The 19,786-nt window shown below is 49.9% G+C and overlaps 5 protein-coding genes across 5 annotated transcripts; 2 read left to right on the top strand and 3 right to left on the bottom strand.

Annotated features, from left to right (window-relative positions):
* Positions 1-406: 406 nt before the first annotated feature.
* On the top strand, positions 407-4,444 carry MAM_06723 (ABC a-pheromone efflux pump AtrD; the record flags this gene model as incomplete). The annotated part of the gene is made up of 4 exons (XM_040825521.1): positions 407-666; positions 733-1,381; positions 1,439-2,105; positions 2,898-4,444. 4 exons carry the CDS (start codon positions 407-409, stop codon positions 4,442-4,444), a joined length of 3,123 nt encoding a protein of 1,040 aa, XP_040676512.1.
* Positions 4,445-4,727: 283 nt separating this feature from the next.
* On the bottom strand, positions 4,728-8,532 carry MAM_06722 (P-type calcium ATPase; the record flags this gene model as incomplete). Its single annotated transcript, XM_040825520.1, has 2 exons — positions 4,728-5,930; positions 6,016-8,532. 2 exons carry the CDS (start codon positions 8,530-8,532, stop codon positions 4,728-4,730), a joined length of 3,720 nt encoding a protein of 1,239 aa, XP_040676511.1.
* A 2,438-nt stretch (positions 8,533-10,970) lies between these two features.
* MAM_06721 (Purine nucleoside permease) lies at positions 10,971-12,308 on the top strand (the record flags this gene model as incomplete). The annotated part of the gene is made up of 3 exons (XM_040825519.1): positions 10,971-11,568; positions 11,643-11,976; positions 12,134-12,308. The coding sequence occupies 3 exons, from the start codon at positions 10,971-10,973 to the stop codon at positions 12,306-12,308; spliced, it is 1,107 nt and encodes a 368-aa protein (XP_040676510.1).
* Positions 12,309-12,719: 411 nt separating this feature from the next.
* MAM_06720 (protein kinase-like protein) lies at positions 12,720-14,360 on the bottom strand (the record flags this gene model as incomplete). The annotated part of the gene is made up of 3 exons (XM_040825518.1): positions 12,720-12,740; positions 12,781-12,980; positions 13,052-14,360. 3 exons carry the CDS (start codon positions 14,358-14,360, stop codon positions 12,720-12,722), a joined length of 1,530 nt encoding a protein of 509 aa, XP_040676509.1.
* Positions 14,361-15,623: 1,263 nt separating this feature from the next.
* MAM_06719 (Pyruvate kinase) lies at positions 15,624-17,364 on the bottom strand (the record flags this gene model as incomplete). Its single annotated transcript, XM_040825517.1, has 2 exons — positions 15,624-16,791; positions 16,949-17,364. 2 exons carry the CDS (start codon positions 17,362-17,364, stop codon positions 15,624-15,626), a joined length of 1,584 nt encoding a protein of 527 aa, XP_040676508.1.
* Between the last annotated feature and the right edge of the window lie 2,422 nt (positions 17,365-19,786).

Genomic DNA, 19,786 nt, shown 5'->3' with positions numbered 1-19,786 from the left:
GTTGGCCCATTGTGTCATTGCGCGTACCGTATAAGGAGACTCATCATCTCTCATCTATGGCCTTTTGTTTACACAGCTCTTTCGTCGCACTCCATCGGTCCTCAACTTTCCACGGTTTGCGCCTGTCGAGGTCCTTGCTCATCATGGAGAGAAGTCGGTTTGGGCGATGATTTTCACCATGGAGCCGTCAAATCCACTGTCTCGGACGACGTGCGAGCCTCGATTGAACTCGTCTCTAGAATGCCCAAACTTGGATGTCAGCCCTAGGACAGGGCATTCCTGGAAACTGCTCCTTTTCTTTGCAAAGAAACGGCATTTTGTTGTTCTTTCTGTCTCCATCGGGGCAGCAGCCTTGGTTGCAGTTTCGAGAACGCTGCTTTCGGTAATCTTGGGTCGAATATTTGACATGATTTCGCAGCTCGGCCAAGGCACAAGAACTGGACGGAGCGCCCTTACTGATGTCTCTACCTGGTGTCTTGTGCTCGTCGGCTTAGGGATCGGCAACTTGATGGCAAGCAGCTCATTTTTGAGCTTTTGGGTTGTCTTTGGTGAATTACAAGTGCGCGAGGCTCGCAGGCGTGTCTTTACCAGTCTCTTGTCCAAGCGGCCAGATTGGTTTGCCTCCCTGGACGGCGGCATCGAGGGACTTCACATTCGAATACACACGTAAGCTAGCTCCGAGCCACAAAAACAAAGCCGCCCCTGGGCATTGGCTAACATGTCTTTTGCCAGACAAATTCGTGATTTTCAGCTGGCGACATCTCAGGTGCTCGGTTTTGTCATCACTGACATGATTACATCGTTTGTTTCACTCGCTATTGCTCTCTACTACTCTTGGAAGCTAGCGATGGTCCTTTTGACAACTTTACCGGTTTCTTTCATCATTCTTTCCATCGTCACGCGTAATGTAGATACGGAAATGTGGCTACAGAAGCAACATCTACAAAAAGCATCCACATCCGCTGCCGCAGCCGTCAACGGGATTGATATTGTCACGGTATATGCTGGCCATGATCGAGAAGTATCAAGGTATGCCTCGGCGCTCAAACTTGCTGCTCGGCATTTCCTGATTCAAGCTCGCTGCAACTCGATTCAAGCAGGCTACATTGCCTTCTGGTCGATTTCTGTTTTTGTCCTCGGCTTTTGGTACGGGCTGGTTTTGGTCGAGGAAGGCATTTCACCCGGAAGCGTTGTTACGACGTTTCATGCAATTGTGACGGCATTCCAAGGTATCGAATCCCTCGTTGGTCACTGGCTTGTCTTGTCCAAAGGCAAAAGCGCTGTTCATTTCCTATCAAGCCTGACCAAATTCGAGGGAAGCTTTGAAGCTCCTTGTACCAAAAACCACCGGGAAATCATTGGCGATGTTCGCTTAGAGAAGGTAAGTGTGTGTCTGTTTGTCTTTTGAACGATTATTAAGTGACGCTTGGGCTAACAGGTTGCTCAGGTCAACTTTGCCTACGAATCAAATGCTGACAACAGCTGTCTGAGAGAGGTGTCGTTGCACTTTCCGGAAAAGAACATGACTTTTATGATAGGCGACAGTGGATCGGGGAAAAGCACAGTCTGTGCTTTAATTTCCAATCTTCTAACACCTGTTGATGGGAAAGTATTATATGATGGCTATCCTGTTCATCAGCTGTGCCCGAGGTGTCTCCGAATGCAAGTTGCTTTAGTACAACAGGACAGCCCTGTCATCCATGACACATTCTTCAACAATGTGGCACTTGGAAGCACATGTCCATCAGAGGTTACTGAATCTGAGGTTTTACAAGCATGTGAATTTGCGCAGCTGCAAGGCCTTTTGTCGGATCTGCAGTGCGGATTATCTACGGTGATCAGACCTGATGGTCAACTACTCAGTGGTGGCCAGAGACAGAAACTTGCTCTAGCACGGGCGTGGTTACGAGATCCGGCAGTCTTGATTCTGGACGAGCCCACGAGCGCCATGGACCCGATGAGTCAAATGAAAGTCATGACGGCCATCAGGAGATGGCGACAAGATAGAACGACCATCATTGTCACTCATGATTTGTCGAACATTCAGGACCAGGACTTCGTTTACATCCTGAGAAACGGCTCTGTATTTCGTCAGGGTCAAATGAGTGCGTTGCGGGATGTCGCGGCAGCCTCCCGTAACAAGGGGGGCCAGATTTTATTAAATCACCATGGCTCCGTTTCCAATTCGAGTGTGATGCAAGAACTGACTCCGTCACCCCGTACCGACTTCAATCAGTATCCCACTGTCTCGTCACAAAATATGTTCTCCCTATCCTTATCCGCAGAAACAGACAGTTGCCACAACAGGAGCTCAAGGCATTCGCAAATCCATTGCCGCAAAAGTGTGTCACGCCCGCTATCCATGGGTTGGCAACTACCTTCGGATTGCGAAGCGGCACGGCAACAGTTTTCAAACTACCTAGATCGTCATTTCGAACCAGCGGTCATAAATAGGGAATTATTCCATCGAGGTTGGAGGTTTGGCTCAAGTAGTGGGCAGACTCCGGCAACAGAGAGAAGTGTCACGAGGCAATATATCGGGGACGATGTTGAGTCTGCCTACACGAAAGACGAAAGTCCGGCTAGCAACAGCAACATGTCAGCAGAGAAGATTTGTTGTCCGCTCAATCGTCAAGTCGATTCCTTACTGGCCATCATCAGCACAGTATGGCCCTCTATCGCATATCGAGACCGCGTAGCCCTCATCTTTGCCGTCACACTCTGTTTAATTAACGCTGCCGCCACACCTGCTTTCTCTTACTGTCTTTCTCGGCTCCTCGGTGTAATGTGGGCCCAGACAGGAAAAGTAGAGGGGGGGAAATGGGCTTTGTATCTTGTGGGAGTTGCCGTCGTTGACGGGCTCTCCACGGCAGGAGGATATTACCTGTTTCATACAGTCTCCCAAATGTGGGTTGATAATCTCAGGAAGCAAGCCCTCCGGAATGTCCTGAAGCAGCCAGGGTCATGGTTCCAGAAAACCCACGTCACCTCTGCGCAGATCATTCAATGTTTTGACAGAAACGCTCAGGAGATGAGCACTATCGTTGGCAAGATCATTCCTGTTGTGATCCTTTGTCTCGCAAGCACATCTATATCGATCATCTGGGCCATGGAAATCTGTTGGAGATTGACATTGATCACACTGTCACCATTACCACTGATCATTGCCGCGGTGAAGGCTTACTCTTCCGTCAGTTCCATGTGGGAGCAGAGGTGCAACGACGCTGCCACAAACTCTTCCGCCATATTGAAAGAAGCACTGCTTAACTTTGAATTCGTCAGAACTTTTGCGCTTGAGCCCTACTTTAGTGACAAGCAAGCCTCAGCAGCAGACCAGGCTCTCCGCACCGGCCTCAAGAAATCGCTTTACACAGGTCCCCTTTTTGGTCTCTATCAGTCAATCATCATGCCGCTCACTTCTCTCGTCTTCTATTGTGGTACCTTTATTTTATCAACGGACTCGAGCACCGATGTAGACGAAGTTCTTCAGGTCATCAATCTCCTGTTATTTTGCATTGGCACGACATTCGAGCTGCTGAATGACCTCCCCGAATTGACGGCATCTAAAGAAGCAGCGGCAGATTTCTTACAGTATGTTCGATTGCCCACGACTGCTCATTCGCAGCCATATTTGCTGAATGAGCCTTCGTTTCCGCTCCCAGTTGAGATGTGTAATCTATATTTCGCACCTGACCAATTCTCTCCCAACATATTGAATGGCCTATCCCTGAAGGTCAATCCAGGACAGGTTACGGCAATAGTAGGTGCGTCAGGCAGTGGAAAGTCTACGGCACTGTCGCTTCTTCTTGGAATAAACACGCAAAATCAGTTGTTACATGATGAGGCAGAGGTTGACAAGTTCGGGCTGAGTTTCGGCAACGTATTCCTGCCCAGCATCGACATGGAACACCTCCATCGTACAATGGCGTACGTTCCGCAGAAACCGTTCCTTTTTCCAGCCACCATTGCCGAAAATATTGCCTATGGGATTTACTCGGAATCCCCTCAGTCCTTACAACAGTCAGTCATCCTAGCTGCCAAAGCGGCAGGGATACATGAGTTCATTGTTTCACTTCCAAACGCTTACAAAACCACCATTGGAGACGGAGGCCAAGCACTATCAGGCGGCCAGTCTCAATTGGTGAACATTGCGCGAGCCCTAGCAAGGAAACCAAAACTTCTTATTCTGGATGAACCCACGAGCTCGCTAGATGTGGACAGCGCAACCACAGTTCGTTCGGCAATACTAAATCTTGTTCGATCGCCGCGCGGGAAGACACACTGCATGGCCGTCGTCGTAGCTACTCACTGTGTGAGAATGATGGAGATTACCGACGAGATCATAGTCCTTGACGCAGGGACAAAAGTTGAACAGGGTACATACAGTTCATTGATGGCAAATCGCGGGCCTCTGTGGCGACTTGTCCATCATGGCGCAGAATGAGACCATCTCGATCAGTCAATATAGATGTGTCCAGCAGAGCTTACAGGTTGGATGGAGTGCCAGCTAAAATTGTGTATATTATCCCTCTCATTATGCGGCCAGCGCCAGGTAAGATAAAAAGGCTACAATCCATACGTATCTGTAGCATTGAGTCTCTCTATGAGTACTATATAAAAATGCCATGTCATCGTGACAAGAATGGTATATGCAATTTTTTGTAATTTTGCGAGTGCTTCTCCACGCATCTGTCCTGGCAAATAAAATAAAGCACAAACCTCTACTTTCATCGACGCTTAGACCGCAGGAAACCCTCTAATGTCCACCCCGGCTCATGTGGCGTGGAAACTGGCCTGGGTCGAGCTGGTTCAACCCAAACGACTCTTGCTCGTTGTCTTCTTCGAGGCACAGGAGCAGATTCTTCGTCATGCGTCCTATCCATGAACTGCATAATTGCCGGATCTTGACTCGGCGGCAGACTAAGGTTGGTTCTCTTTCGAATGACCGAGTCGTCTGCCAATGTCTTGGGATGAAGTTCCAAGACATTCTTGCCTACAGAACGACCCGATCTCGCTGCGTCGACTAATGCTTGGAGATCTACATCTTCGTAGACCTCACTGGCGCTTCCAGCAACCGCTCCCGATGCGTGCCTTCTGTGAGTAGATGCTTCACTATGCGTTGATCTACTTAGAGGCCTCTTGGCGGCTGCAATATCTTCACCGCCGGCCTTCACACCCTTGGTAGAGGGACTCATCTCCCGAGACCCTTGATCGAGCTTTTCACGGCTGCGAATGTGTAAAATAGAAAAGCAGGAGCACCAGCCCTTGAATGGCTTGGTAATCCATCGAAGAAGGCGCCCAACTTGTTTAAAAAAATAGGCAACGTATCTGTCTGGCACCTGGCGTATCAGGGCGCCGAGGGGAAGGGTAAGTACTCCAAAAAGTAGACTCCATCCCCACTGCGCTCCTGTCAGGGGTACAGTGTCAAAAGCCTCACCACCCTCGAAGATGATGATAAACTGGCCAACCAAAGTGAGAACTTGGACGCCAATGAACCAAGGATTACGTAGCACTCCTTGATACCAGATGTCCAGCTTGTTATCCACCCTTCGGCAATTTTGTTGGTTGAAAAACTGCATCCAGACATAAATGTTAAACACCAGGGTTTGCAACTTTTCAATCTCCGGTTCTGTATGCGGATCGAATATTTCCCAGGCAGCGTAGTGTACTGTAAAGATAACTGCAAGCTGATAGATGGCTTGCCCCAGGATCATTTTCCACATTGTAATAGTGATGATAGGGGCATTTCGGGGTTCTGGCTTGCGCTTTAGAAAGTCGGGGGAGGGAAGATCACTAGCGAGACCCAAAGATGCAAATATGTCCATTATCAAGTTAATCCAGAGCAACTGCACCACGGTGAAGATAGAGTCGCCGAAAAGCTTCGAAATAATGGTGAGAATACCAGCGGTGATATTTATGGTGAACTGAAACTGTATTGCATTAATTGTTCTGTCAGTCCAAGTGCGACAGGAGTTGGAGGCGTGCACTGTCTTTGCTGCGCGATTCGCCACTTACTTGACAGAATTTTTTTACGGCGTCATTGATTGTGCGACCCCAGCTCAGGGATTTTACAATGGACGCAAAGTTATCATCAAGAAGAATAATAGAGGCCGCTTCCTTGGCAACCTCGGTGCCCTGACTTCCCATTGCAAATCCAACATCTGCAGCCTTGAGTGCAAGGGCGTCGTTCGTGCCGTCCCCGGTGACGGCTACAGTCTCCTTCATCTCGCGCAGGCGGGTTACGAGGAGGAGCTTGTCTTCTGGACTCGATCTAGCCAAGACTTGAAGCCGTGGAATCACCTCATCCAGCTGAGCATCAGAAAGCTTTCTGAAAGTTGGGCCATCCATCGCAATCCCGCCGCCCGAATAGATGCCACATTCAGCGGCAACAGCCTTGGCCGTTAGGAAGTTATCGCCGGTAACCATGCGAACAAACACTCCGGCGTCTTGGCATTTTTTGACCGAGTCAATGACCTCCTCACGTAGAGGATCACGGATGCCAAAAAATCCAATGAAAATCAGCCCTGAGGCAAGCCACTCAAGATTAATGGTAGCGGGGTCATCATCAGGGCTTTCGAAAACTTCCGATTCGTCAAAATCTTTGTATGCGATAGCTACTGGGCGCAGCATACTGCTCGCATAGTCTTGAATTGTTGCCCGGAACCCAGTTCTGTCATGTTCGGTTAGGCGGGCAGCCGTGAGTTGGTATGTATGGTCTTCCAAAATATAAGCGCAAAACTCAAAAACAATTTCAGCGGCACCCTTGACTAGTAATCTATACCTTCCATTGGGGAGCCGGATGAGCACTGCCATCCACTTTCGAGACGATTCAAACGGAAGCATAGTCAGGACCGGGTTGTTGGCCCGCTCAGTTCTCAAGAGCCCCAATCCCAAATGGTCCCGGCTGAAATTGAGCATTGCCGTTTCTGTGCTGGAACCGAAATACTCGGAACCTTTGGAGTCGTCGCTCTCGAAAGCAGTGGAGTTCAGCGCAATGCTGTCTTTGATAAGGTCCTTGACCTCGTATGACATTGAGGAGACGAGCTTCGTCGATCCTTCGCTCCCAGTCACACCAGAGTCCAGCTGAGGCTGTCCAGCTCCAACAATGGGGGAGTCCGTGTCATCGAAAGTACCAGAAAGACCAATGCGACCAGCAACGATTGTCATTTTATTCTGCGTAAGAGTGCCGGTCTTGTCGGAGCAGACGCAGGTAGCATTTCCCATTACTTCGCATGAACGGATGAGTCGAACCAAATTGTTGTCACGAAGCATGCGTGTAGTAGCAAACGCAAGCGCAACCGTGACGTTCAATGCCAAGCCCTCGGGTACGGTTATAATGACGACGGTTATAGACAGAATGAGGATGTGAAAGAATTCTTCGGCCTTATTGGACGGTCCTTTGCTTGCCATTGATTTCAGTCGAACCAAATATCGGACGAACAAAATGACGAAGAAGATGGCGCCAATAATGACTCCAAACACAATGAGCTGCTTGCCTAGCCGCCCCAGTTTGGCTTGCAATGGCGTCTCGTCCACGTCTTCACGCAGGGTCATGAGAGTTCGGCCAAAAGTAGAGTTGGAACCAACCGAGGTGACTAGGTAGCGTCCCACGCCTCGGGTGACGGTAGTTCCGCTCAGAATGAAGGGATCGGCAAGCATGGCATGGGAGGCATCGTGGTCGCCGGGGACGGTCTTGCGTACCATTGCAGATTCACCAGACATTGAGGATTCGTTAATATGGAGACCAGAAGCTTGCAAAAGAACACCGTCAACAGCAACGACTTGGCCCGCTTCGATATGCATTACATCTCCGACATTGACCTCTTGTATAGGTATGAGCTGCGCTCTCCCAGATCTGAAGACGGTGGCTTCTCGATGTTTCTTGCGCTCATTTAACTTTTCGAACTTGTGGTTCTTCTGCCAGTCGTTGGCGGCGCTTGCAAGAACAATAATGACTATCGCAACAACAACAGTTACGCCGTCAACCCACTCAATGTTGGACATGCCCTCCTCGGCGCTGACAGATTGGTAGATGCCAATGGCCAAGGATATGCAGGCTGATATTGTGAGGAGAATGAGCAGCTTGTCGTTAAAGGCGATCCACATGAGTTTGAAAAAGGATTTTTGTTTGCGGCGCGGAAGTCGATTGGCTCCGAATATTCGTCTTCGATCCGCGAAACGGGGCTCAGGCCCGTCTCCGAGACGTAGAGCGTGGTATGCATGATGTGTCGACGGCGAGTGAACGCTCTGCAATACGGGGGGGCGCGCTTCCCTGCCAGCAGCCACAGCCTCGTCGAACGAGACGGATCCCTCGAGGTTTGTCTCGTCGGCACTGAGGCCGGCAGCGATGTCAGTACGGAGACCAGCGGCCAGACCGCGAGTGCCGCCAAAGTAGTCGAGAGCTTCGAGGCTGCGAAACGTCATCAACTTGTGTAACTGAGACGGCGTGAAGGCGAAGCTGTTGAAAGCCATGGGCGACTCTTCGCGCAATTCCTCTATAGATCTGACATTCTGGTCTTGGGTCGAAGCCATGGTTTTCACGGCACTTTGTCGGTTTAACGGCATCCATAAACGGTAGCGCCCAGGCAGCAGCCTTTCGATGGTCTGAAGATACTCGAGTCCGGTTCTCCTCAGTCCTTTAGGTGGTAGAATGAACAGGGTTGCGGCTGCGCATGTCCAGAGAGGAGCGCAAGAGATTGGCCCTGGAAACAGTGACGGGCATGTATGTACTCGGGACGGAGGGAGGGTGATGCTGAATGGCCTTCGTCAGCGAGGGTCAGAGGGGGGATCGACGGCGCCGACTATTTGAAATTGACATCCCATCTGGAGATTTGCGGGACGATATGGGGGCAAGCATAAGCTGAAAAGAAAAGGTAAGCAAACGACACTTAGCAGCGCAAGGTAGAAGAAGTACGGCGTACTCAAATTACTCCAGATGCCGGGTTCACTAATGGGCTGGACTGTCCCCCACCCCAGAACTTTTAAACGATAAGGCTCCCTCCAGACGGAACGCAGCTGGCAAGTGCGACCCTCCCCCAAAGCCTTGGCGCCTGTCACCAGTTGAGCCAGTACGGTGTATGTATACTGTATGACAGGGAACATTTGGTCAGACTACTGAAGTGCGTACCTACCTACTTAGGTACTTAAGTTAAGTAGGCAAGTTTACGGATACTCTTTGTGGGGACTGTGAGTTGGTGGTTATCATTTTCACCGATTACCTTGTCCACATACTAATTACTAGTCGAAACGCCGCGTTGCTGATCTGCGCTGGGGTCGATTAAATACGTACCTCCTCTCGTCTGCTTGTCTTCCTGAAGGCTCGACACGCCAATTGGTGACGAAAGACACGAGTGGCACCACAGATGGGAGACAAGGGGACTGACGGGTTTTATTTGTTTCGTCTATTTTATTTTATAGTTACCTCACTAGTTGACCAGTAGTCGTCCCGGCAAAAAAGCTCTGCATCATGCGAAGCTTGTCAAGTGCGCCATCCGCTCCCACTAGCCCAAACGCTTGGCTCTTCTTCTGCGGGCACAGTGGCCAACGACAAGGGCTTTTGACGTCGAGTTGCAACGTCATCACGACTAGTCACTACGTAGAGTATTTGGCTTGTTTTTATGCATCTCACTTAAGCCTGGTGCTGGTGCGCCTTTGCCACACCAACACCTGTATTGAGACTACTTAAGTAGGTAGGAGGTTGTCCTGATCCAGACTTCAGAGTCCAGACTTCACCGTGGAGTCGGCATCGCCGCGTGGCGCAAGCTCAGGTCCCAGCTAAGTCAACCAACCAACTCTTCTCAAGTCAATGTCGGCACAGAAAACTCAACCAGACGTATACGCACCTCACCTCTTTGTCAATTTACCCGAACGTCTGCGGAGCAAGTCCAAGAGCGAGCGCGGGACGCAAGACGCCGGCAGTGCAGCAACACCCTATCACTGGGATGAAGCACTGGCTGATGACCGGACATCCTATATCCGAGGCCAATTCTCTGTTGCAGGCGAAACGGTGTAACTAGCCGTGGCCTGGCGAAATAAGCGAGATAGGGACTGTTTTTGAACACTAGGTTCTCGCATGAAACATGAAACACTCGCTGTCGTCTTGCCATGTGCAATAAGTACGTTTGGTGGGTGCCTTCACTTCTTTGCCCAAGTACGCAATCTTCGAAGCTAAAGTAAGTCTTTGAAACTCTTCGCGTAGTACGGAACAGAGGCAACGCTGTTTTTAGCCTTCTGCTCAGTTACCTCGACATGTCGTCTGTTGGTTTGCTACGCCCCAAGCTGGCATAGCCTTCGACAATACTCGTCCGTGTCTCGCCTGAATAGCTTGTGGCCTCGCTTCATTCCTCGCTTGGGAATCGCTCGTTGTTCTTGGCTCGTAGAACCCTGTATGAAGAAACTACTGCTGAGGGTTTCGAGGGATGTATTCTCTCTATGCAAGCCCTCGGCCTGCGCAGATGTTATAACCCAGCGTCGTCCGTTGCCGTATTTGAAGAAGTTGTAACTAGTATCGCCCAGAGCCTAGGCCACCGCCGGCACTCACTCGTATCGACCCCAGCGCATATTCGCAGTTTGACTGTTTTGTTTATGCAAGTTATCGTCATGACGGCAGTCCAACTTATCCTTTTAATAGGGCTGATGCTTGTCCAATGCCGACCCTCCTCCTCGGCGAATGGCAGCGACTACAAAGTAGCACCAAAAGTTGTTGTGGTGTCTATGGTCAGTCCGTCTTTCCAGGGGTCGCCTTGCCTGTTCAATCCGACGTGGCTAATTTTCCGTTCCCATCACAGTGGCATCCCGAAGCCCAGGTCTGGTATTCCAGATTCACCGAGTCCAGCTTGGGGAACCTGAGCGAGTGGTCAACCGCTGTTTTGGGCTTGTCAATGCTATATCCCCGTGTCTTTTGTACCGAGACGAGAAACGTTTGTCAACTTACACTTGGCGAGGGGGAAATAAACGCAGCGGCGTCGATGATGGCATTGGTCTTGTCGCCCCAATTTGATTTTCGCAAGACGTATTTTCTCTTTGCCGGCATTGCTGGTGTCAACCCGCACTACGCCACTGTTGGCAGCGTAGCAATTGCTCGCTACGCAGTCCAAGTTGCTCTTCAATACGAGATTGACCCCCGATCGTTGCCGCAAGATTGGCCAACAGGCTACATCTCCTACGGGCGTGAGTATCCCCTTCAATACCCCTCGGTGGTGTACGGGACAGAGGTTTTTGAAGTCAATGAAAATCTTCAACAAGCAGCATTTTTATTGGCATCTAAATCCAATCTCAACGACCAAAAGGGACCTCAAGAATATTGGTCAAAGTACACCGGTGGCGGATTTGGCGAAGCTATGGCTACGAAGGCACCCCGTGTTGTCAAGTGCGACATCGCTACTAGCGATGTCTATTACTCGGGGACCAAACTCGCCGTCGCTTTCGAGAATACAACAGCATTGTGGACCAACGGCTCTGGAATATATTGCATGAGTGCTCAAGAAGAGAATGCCACTCTGGAAGTAATGGTCAGGGCAGCAATCGAAGGTCTCGTTGATTTTGCGCGCATCATACTTGTAAGAGCTGGTGAGTCAATTTCCACATGCCGCGAGGCCATTCAAGAAAACATCATTTCCCCGTCCAGTCGGTAATGAGTATAGGGTCGAATTTTGACCGACCGCCGCCTGGTCTCTCGGATTGGGAACACCTCAGGCGGCCGGATAAGAATGGGTTCATGATTGCCATTGACAATCTGTATAATGTCGGCATCGACATAGTTCGCGGCATCGTCTCCGATTGGAACTGCTCATACCAGCGAGGAATAGAGCCGACTAATTACATAGGCGACATCTTTGGCAGTCTAGGTGGAGACCCAGACTTTGGGTTTGGAAGTATCACGCAAGGCAGGAAGGTCGATCCAGGGGGTTACAACCTTGATTTAGCTGCTGCTGAGATGCAGAGACGGAAAGGTTTCGGACTCAGGGCCATGCTTAAGTGAGATCGCTGTCCCCAGATTCACATTTCTGTTCTGCTGGGTCGTGATATCGCGGCAAAGACGATCTCGTAGCGTGGGGGATGAACCACTTTTCGAAAGTAAGTGGACCAGGTCGGAATATATGGAGCAATTACGACTGTATTCTAATAACCACAGACAACCCTGGTTATGGCAGGATCTCACAATCCTGTTCTTCTTGCCAGATGCCAACAGTGCAGTCGTGATTCTAGAGCTCAATGATCCAAGCAAACGCCATGGACACAGCGTACAACCAGATTATGAAGCCCTCGGACCAGCGAAGATGAGCAACGAGGCACTGTCTATGACGTAATGGCTCTGGAATCCCCCTTCCATTCCGCCCACTCTTCCTGTAACGGCGGTGTACAGAGGATGTTCCATCGATGGGCAACCCAGAGAGTAAAGAAATGAACCCCAAAAAGTGCTACGCTGGTGCTAATACTCACTCGATGTCGAGTAGTTGTCTCACCCCAATTACCATTGGCTGCAGAAGTTGGCCAGCCAAGCTCTATAGCGGCTATAAGAATGAGAGGTGTTCCCACTTCAAAACTTACAATATATGGCCAACATGGCCGGATGAGGGTAGCGACTTTCAAGGAAAAAATGGACAACCGGAATAGAGAGTTAAGTGTGTCAGGAGTAAGACCAAGTCCAGAAGATATGTGATGGCTCAAGATCGAAATCTGGTATGTGAGCTCTCCCCCACGTGTTCGAGGAGGTGCCATTAAAAGACGTGGAGCAGGCACTTTCGACGCGTCAGCATCTAGCTCTTGTGTTCCATTCACTGTACCGGAGCCTTTTCGGTCTCGTTCTGGGCTGAACTCCAGTTGACGATGGTTGTTCATATCATGATTCACAAAGACGTCCGGCTGTGATGCCTGAGTAGTTTCTTCGGCCACCTCAAAAGAACTTGGATGTGATACACCCAGGGCAGCATTCCCTTTTCGACTTCCTTTGAGTCCCTGGATCTTCTCCTTTTCAGGATCTAAGGAAGCATGATGTTATTTCTTTGCAATTGTACAAGTTATACCGCTGTGACGGAACAGGCTTGCTTACCTGGGACAGGGGTTCCAGGAGGGACTGGTGAGTCCAAGTTCTGTACTCGATGGGGTGGCCAGTCGCCTTTCGTAACGTTATCGAAATTTGTCTCACTCCTCATTGCCAGCAAAACTTCATTCGCACTGGGGCGTTCTGACGGATCAAGAGCCAGCAGCTTCTTGAGGAGTTTGTACAACTTGGACGGCAAATCCGGACGCTCTTGCCGCTCGCCATGAAAACCTTGCCAGTCCGTAATCTCGGCTCGAAGTTGATCAATATCTTCTAGCTCTTCCTGTATAGCATTGGCCCCTTGGTAAGGAAGTCTTCCAAAACACATGAAGTAAAGTATCATTCCAAGTGAAAAGACATCCGACTTGGTTGTGAAGTTTCCATAGTGCCCGGCCACGTCCATTTTTAGAACCTCGGGGGCGCAGTACGATATAGTGCCAGTTGACCCGGTGGACTTACGCACAGCATTCTCTGGCTGAACCTCGCCAAAGTCACTGATGAGGCACGTCAGCTTCCCTCCCTCGCGATGCAGGAGGCAGTTACTTGGCTTCAAATCCCGATGGATGTAATTTGCGTTGTGGAGATATGCCACGCCAGATGTGATGTCTCTGAATAGTGAGTATATCTCTTCAAATGATAATTGCGGCCTTGTTGAATCTTGTGGAACATCCGCTTGGCCTTTTGACCGTCGTCTCATTTGTGCCTTCAGCTCTTCCTTTGTAAGCTCCCTAGGAGCGCTGCCAACGACATGCTGGTGTAGGTCACCACCATTGCAATACTGCTGAAGAATAAAGGCGCAAGCAACACTGGGTCCAAACCTAGTTAATCGGACATCCTCTAGCCATACGTGGCGATAGGAGACGAGGTTAGGATGGGAGAGTTTAGCTAAAAGTTCAACCTCAACCAAGACCTTTTCTAGCCATGAGTGATCATCCCCGACCGGAACACGTTTGCATGCAAAGTGCCCAAGAGGACATCCATCAATCTCATGTCGCACCAACAGCACAACACCCTTGCCTCCTTTGCCAAGCACGCGTTCCTCCACGAAAAAGGACCTGAAGTAGTTTGGACTGAAGGCTTCTTTCCTGATTCCGCTACCTTCAGCTTTAGGGATTCCTAGGCTACTGGACAAATACTGGGACTCATCCTGACCAGTTACGGATCCTTGTGGAGAGGTAGAGCGGGTAGCAGACCTGGTTGCCGATGCTGGCTCAACAAGTCGGCGGACGGGACTGGGAGGACCGTTTCCCCCACGGAAATGATGATTGCCTGTTCTCAGCATGCGAAAGTATTCCGGGTCGACAAATTCTTGATTCATTTCATATGGTCGCTCAAACGGTCTTTCGGGGGATGACGCTCGACCCAAGGGCTGATGGCACGTGGGACATTCGGATCCGCGTATCTCTAGTCGCTGAGACTCAGGATCTCGAACCACAACGGCATTGCGATGACGCCTGTGCAGGGACCTCGTTAGTTTTGGGTAGGATCTGTTAGGTGAAGCGGTTTCTGGCACTCCCAAGCCACTACGATGTCATGTCTCTCAAGGAAATTGTGTTCGGGACCTACAGCACGACCTCACGGCCCTCCCTTGGGTGGTAGGGTATCAGAGACATGGCAACTCGATGAAGGGGCGCATTTCCTTCTTGTTGTGGACAAATCTTGGAGCAAGTCGTCGGTCTTCCAAACTATGACGTTCAAGTATTGGACGCGGCGGAGAGGGTGTTGGCTCGTCAACCCTTTCCAACAGTACGCTGGGCGAGCTGAGTCACAACATGTGAAGCACTCGGGTGCTTTCGTTGGACCGATTTAGTTTGGTGAGTATATACCTAGGTAGGTAATGAAATGTAGAAGTTTGGTGTACAGAACGGACATGGAGCTTCCAGACCAGTTGACATTTCAAGATGAGCCACCACCCCACCAACAGCTGAGGTTGTAGGGTGGGGCGACCACGGTCAAGCCATCAGTTCAACCCGTTGTCGCAGTATGGAGTATACAGAGGGTAGTAACCCAACGCAAAATGCGTGGCGTGACCACTCACGTCCGGTTTTTATGCGACAACCCAGCTGCTTTTGGTCGACCGACGAATACCAAGGTACTTAGGGTACTTATAAGTCATGGCCATAGTGCAGCCCCCAGACCCTGTTTCTGAGGTCATCAAAAGACGGGTCAAAATTGTCATGAGCTGTATAAGTGATTGGTCCCCCGCCCTTTTCAGCGGGTAATCGATAGAAGCCTGGTGACACAGGTTTATTGGAATCCACAGCAATGGTCATGATACTCGGTGCTTGGCCCCTCATAAAATACACAATGCTTCGAATTCGCAGAGCACCAGCGTATGAGTACGCCTAGATTTTTTTTAACCTGTTCGCAGAGGATCAAAGAGCCCAAAAAACGTGAATGTGCCGATGGAACACGCCGAAGATCCCAACTCATGACGTTCTGAGCTCGCTAGTCTGGATCATTGTACTGTAAAATCTATCAAAGTCCTTTGTTCGTTAATGCCAATGAATATCAATTTCGACGTTTCCGATCTATTCCATTTAACATGCCGCCACGAAATTTAGTTTTTGCTTTTATTGTCTCAAGCCTGGCCAATTCCAAGGTGCTCGGGGTCGGCGCGGACAATTCGCAACGTGTTGGTGTTACCCATGCCTCCCTTCCAACCCTGCACGACAACCACAGTGTCTCCTGGTGTCAAAACATTGAGCTCCAGAGCATGATTGACAGCCCACTTGATTCGCTTATCAACATCCTCCTGCCAATTGACCTTGTCGAAGTCAGGCTTGGCCTCTGGGAAGAGGAATGGATAAACTCCGCGATACAGGTGACTGAATCGCGAAGTCGTGGCATTGCGTGTTACCATGAAAATGGGACAGACAGGCCTGTACTTGGAGAGAAGTCTTGCAGACTCTCCCGAAGTAGACAGCACAATGATCCCACCAGCAGCTAAATCAAGTGAAGCACGCACCGCTGCCATAGCACAAGACTCGACAGTCTTGACTGGGCGTTGCACAAGAGTGCACATTTCCTCGAAATGAGAAACGTACGGGATGGAATTTTCGGCTTTCAGGCAGGCCTCATGCATTTCACGAACAGCCTCGCACGGGTAGTTTCCCTTCGCCGTCTCACCAGACAGCATAACACAATCTGCTCCGTCTGTGATAGCATTGCCAACGTCGCTGATCTCGGCACGGGTGGGTCGCGGATTCTTGATCATGGATTCCAGCATCTGGGTCGCGCAAATAACGGGCTTTCCAGCAATATTGCACATGGCAATCAGCTTCTTCTGCGCCGCAAATACCTCGGCAGCTGGAATCTCAATACCAAGGTCTCCTCTTGCAACCATGACACCATCTGTCTCTTCCAAAATCTCTCTGAAGTTGTTTAAGCCCTGGCGGTTTTCAATCTTAGCAATGATTTGGATTTGTTTGCCCTCCTCACCGAGCACTTCGCGAATATCCTTGATGTCTTGGGCTCGGCGAATGAAGGAGGCAAAAACCATGTCCACATTGTTTTTGACGCCGAATTTCAAGTCGGCCTTGTCTTTCTCAGAGAGAGCAGGAAGGTCAACATCGGTGTTGGGAAGGTTTACACCCTTCCTGGATGAAATGAAGCCATTGTTTCTAGCGCGGACTTGGATAGTCTTTTCGTCCTTGATGCTCAAAACGTCGAAAGCCAGAACTCCATCATCGACATAAATAATACGGCCAGGCTCAATGACCTTTGTAATGTTTCTATAATCAACGTACCTACAAAGTGTGAAAACCAAGGCCTTATTAGTCATGTTCAAGGATGAAAAACTCGTAGGAAGAGGCCTTCAAATTCAGACGTAAATCCAAGTCGAGCGATTTGAAGCGTACTAGCGGCCAAATCCATGCATTCTGGAGGGGGAATTACGGCACTCACATATTCTCGGTGTCGCAGCTCGTAGCATATTTCTCATCGGTGGTGAAGTGCATTACTGTGCCAACAGAGATTGGAATATCTTCGTCATTTTTGGTATTGCCAGTTCGGATCTCTGGGCCCTTGGTGTCAAGGGCAATGGCCACCGGCCGGCCTGCATGACAAGCAACAGCAGCTCTCGTATTGTCAATGACAGACTGATGATAGTCGTACGAGCCGTGGGAAAAGTTCATGCGTACGACGTTGAGGCCAGAGTCACGGAGTTTGTTGATAGCCTCGACCGAGTTGGTCTTGGGACCAATAGTGCAAATGATGGAGGAACGGCGGTAGTTGTGTTCGGGGCTGTAAGCAGTGTCGAGTGAAGCTAGCCAGGCGACCCTGCCACCCGTGTCGAGGTGGTCCTGTTGAGCAGCAGCCATGATGCTAAACGAGCGGCTGCGACTTGAAGCCATTGCAGGCGGCGACTGGTGCCTATTTAAAGGAAGACGTGTTAGGAACGTTTCTCAAATAGTAAGGAGCTTGCTCTGTTTCATCGAAGGTTTCCTCGTAGCGACGCCCAGGGAAGCATTGATCGAGGATTAGCGCGCAAAGCTTGACAGGCACTGGACCCCCGTGGCAAGGGTGGTGGGGTTGACAGCAACTGCAGAAAATGAACGTACGGCTAAGAAGAATCGGCTTCCTCAACGGCAAGAAAGCTTCCAGTGAATCCAACTGATTTCTCGAGGTGTGGGTAGCTGGTGGTGGGGGAAAAGAACGAGTGCACAGGAAATGTGAAGGGAAAGAAAGAGTTTAAAGATCAGGTGGGTAGGGGCAGGCGATAAAGGCAGCTTGGGCCTGACTGGTTGGGAACAAGACGGTTGACGTTTGAGGAGCTCTGAGAAAGCTACCCGCTTAGGTACCTACTTATGCAGTAGTTCGTGGCAGTGGCTGCTACGTACCACTGACGTGATGGCCCCGCCTCCTCTTTTTCACTTTTCAAAAAATCTCATCAGAGCTGCGAGGAGTCTACAAAAATCCCCGTGTCGTGCGGTGAAGAACACGGCGGCGCCTATTGTTATCTTCCCACAGGGCTCAGAAACAATATAAATAAAGTAGAAGAGGGGGAAAAAGATAGAGGTGGTAGGTCGACGAGTAGGTAGTACTTAGGTCTCCATCATGCAGGCTTAGTATGGGGTACGACCTCGAGACCTTTGGCGACCAAACTTTCGTAGTGACATAACTGGTTGCTTCACCATATCATTACCACATGGAGGCGGCAATGAGCAAACGTTTGTCCTAAAATTAGGTCTCCGTATCAAGAAGTACCGTATAATGCCAAGAGGCTAATGGTGGTAACCGAGTGAAAATCATATACGGAGTAATAAGGGCCAAAGAATCAACGAGCACGGACGCTCTCTAATCTTCGGCAAATGCCTTCAATAAATGCCCGACAACACACACTATCTCCTGACTTGTAGCTTGTGGTTAGTGGCGCACGATCGACACAACGCTGGGCTCACGAGGGGAAGGTAATTTTCTAGCCGGGTGTACTCTCTGAGAGAGACTTGATGTTTGAGTCGGGTTCGGGGAAAACCACATGAATCAGCGAAGAAAAAACTACTACTACCTAGTACTTAGGCAAGCAGTCTTGAATGCCATCCCTGGCTAGGTTGCTAAGGCACGAAACATCAATAGATGCCTTGACACCCAAATTATAAGCTACCTCCCTTGCAGCAGGACATGAACCCCATCTTGTCGCCCCTTGGTCATAGAATATTCGACTCCTTGGATTACCAAGCCGGCTAGCCATATTAGTATGATTCAATGCGACACAACGCCATGTGACGGTTAAAGTTGGGAGACTTCGGAGTGGTGGGATTACCTATAGTCGCGCGGCCGCTATTTCTAAGGACAGCAGAGCTATCACAGAAGTTCAAAAATTGTCATAAGCTGGATCAAAGTCTGACAAACTCAAGTGCTGCCTTGTAATAGTTAGTAAAATTAAGAGCAGTCGGAAGTAAGTAGCTCTACACAGAGCCCTAAAGCTCATTCATGCGTTTCAGCTCTCTGTCCTGTATACTTCCACTTCACCGGCAAATACTTGCATCTTCTTCAGTGAGGCGCGCTCCCAAAACCTCGCTCCATATACCTGTTACATAAGTTTAATGTTGCAACGCCTTTCACGTTGATAATGAAGCGTTACCCAGTTGACATTTCCTGGCAAGTGTTGGCTGCAAGAAGCCCTAGACAACAAGCTCATGAAATGCATGTTAAAGAGCCCCTTCTGGTCGCTGGCAAGATTGTCACACCAAAAAAAGGGCGTGGCCACGCCACATGAACTAGGTAGTTGGGGTACCCCTACTCCGTATATACTGCGACAAAGATGGACTCAATAAAGCTGACTCAGCAGGCTCCTCCGTCTCACGTGAGCCGCCATTAACAGCAGCAACTGACAAGCGCTCTGGGTGACAAGTTACAACAGCGGTGCAACAGCTTGGACTACACATCTCCAACCGCTCATCTCGGTACATACAAGTGACTTCGATCCACAACGAGCAGGACAAGGCGATCCTTTCTCTCTGCTCTCTACTTGATCTCAAAAATCATAGTCATGGTGGTATGTACATAGCGCCCCTTACGATGCAAGCTTGATGGTATTAAGGCCATCTGCCAAGACGGCTCAGTCGCATCCCGTCCTTTCTTGACACCATTTGTCTAAGAATGTGTATCCTGCAGCTGCTCAACCTGCTGACGTTTGGGCTGTGGTCAAAGGTTGGACGCTTAACGCACTACGCCTTCGATGCCGTCCTCAGTAAGTTGGCTCCACGACACAACTTATCCAATGGCGGATAACTCGTACCA

Source organism: Metarhizium album, assembly GCF_000804445.1.
Source record: "Metarhizium album ARSEF 1941 chromosome Unknown scaffold_23, whole genome shotgun sequence".
Classification (NCBI taxonomy): domain Eukaryota; kingdom Fungi; phylum Ascomycota; class Sordariomycetes; order Hypocreales; family Clavicipitaceae; genus Metarhizium; species Metarhizium album.
This window is presented reverse-complemented; position numbering and strand designations above follow the sequence as displayed.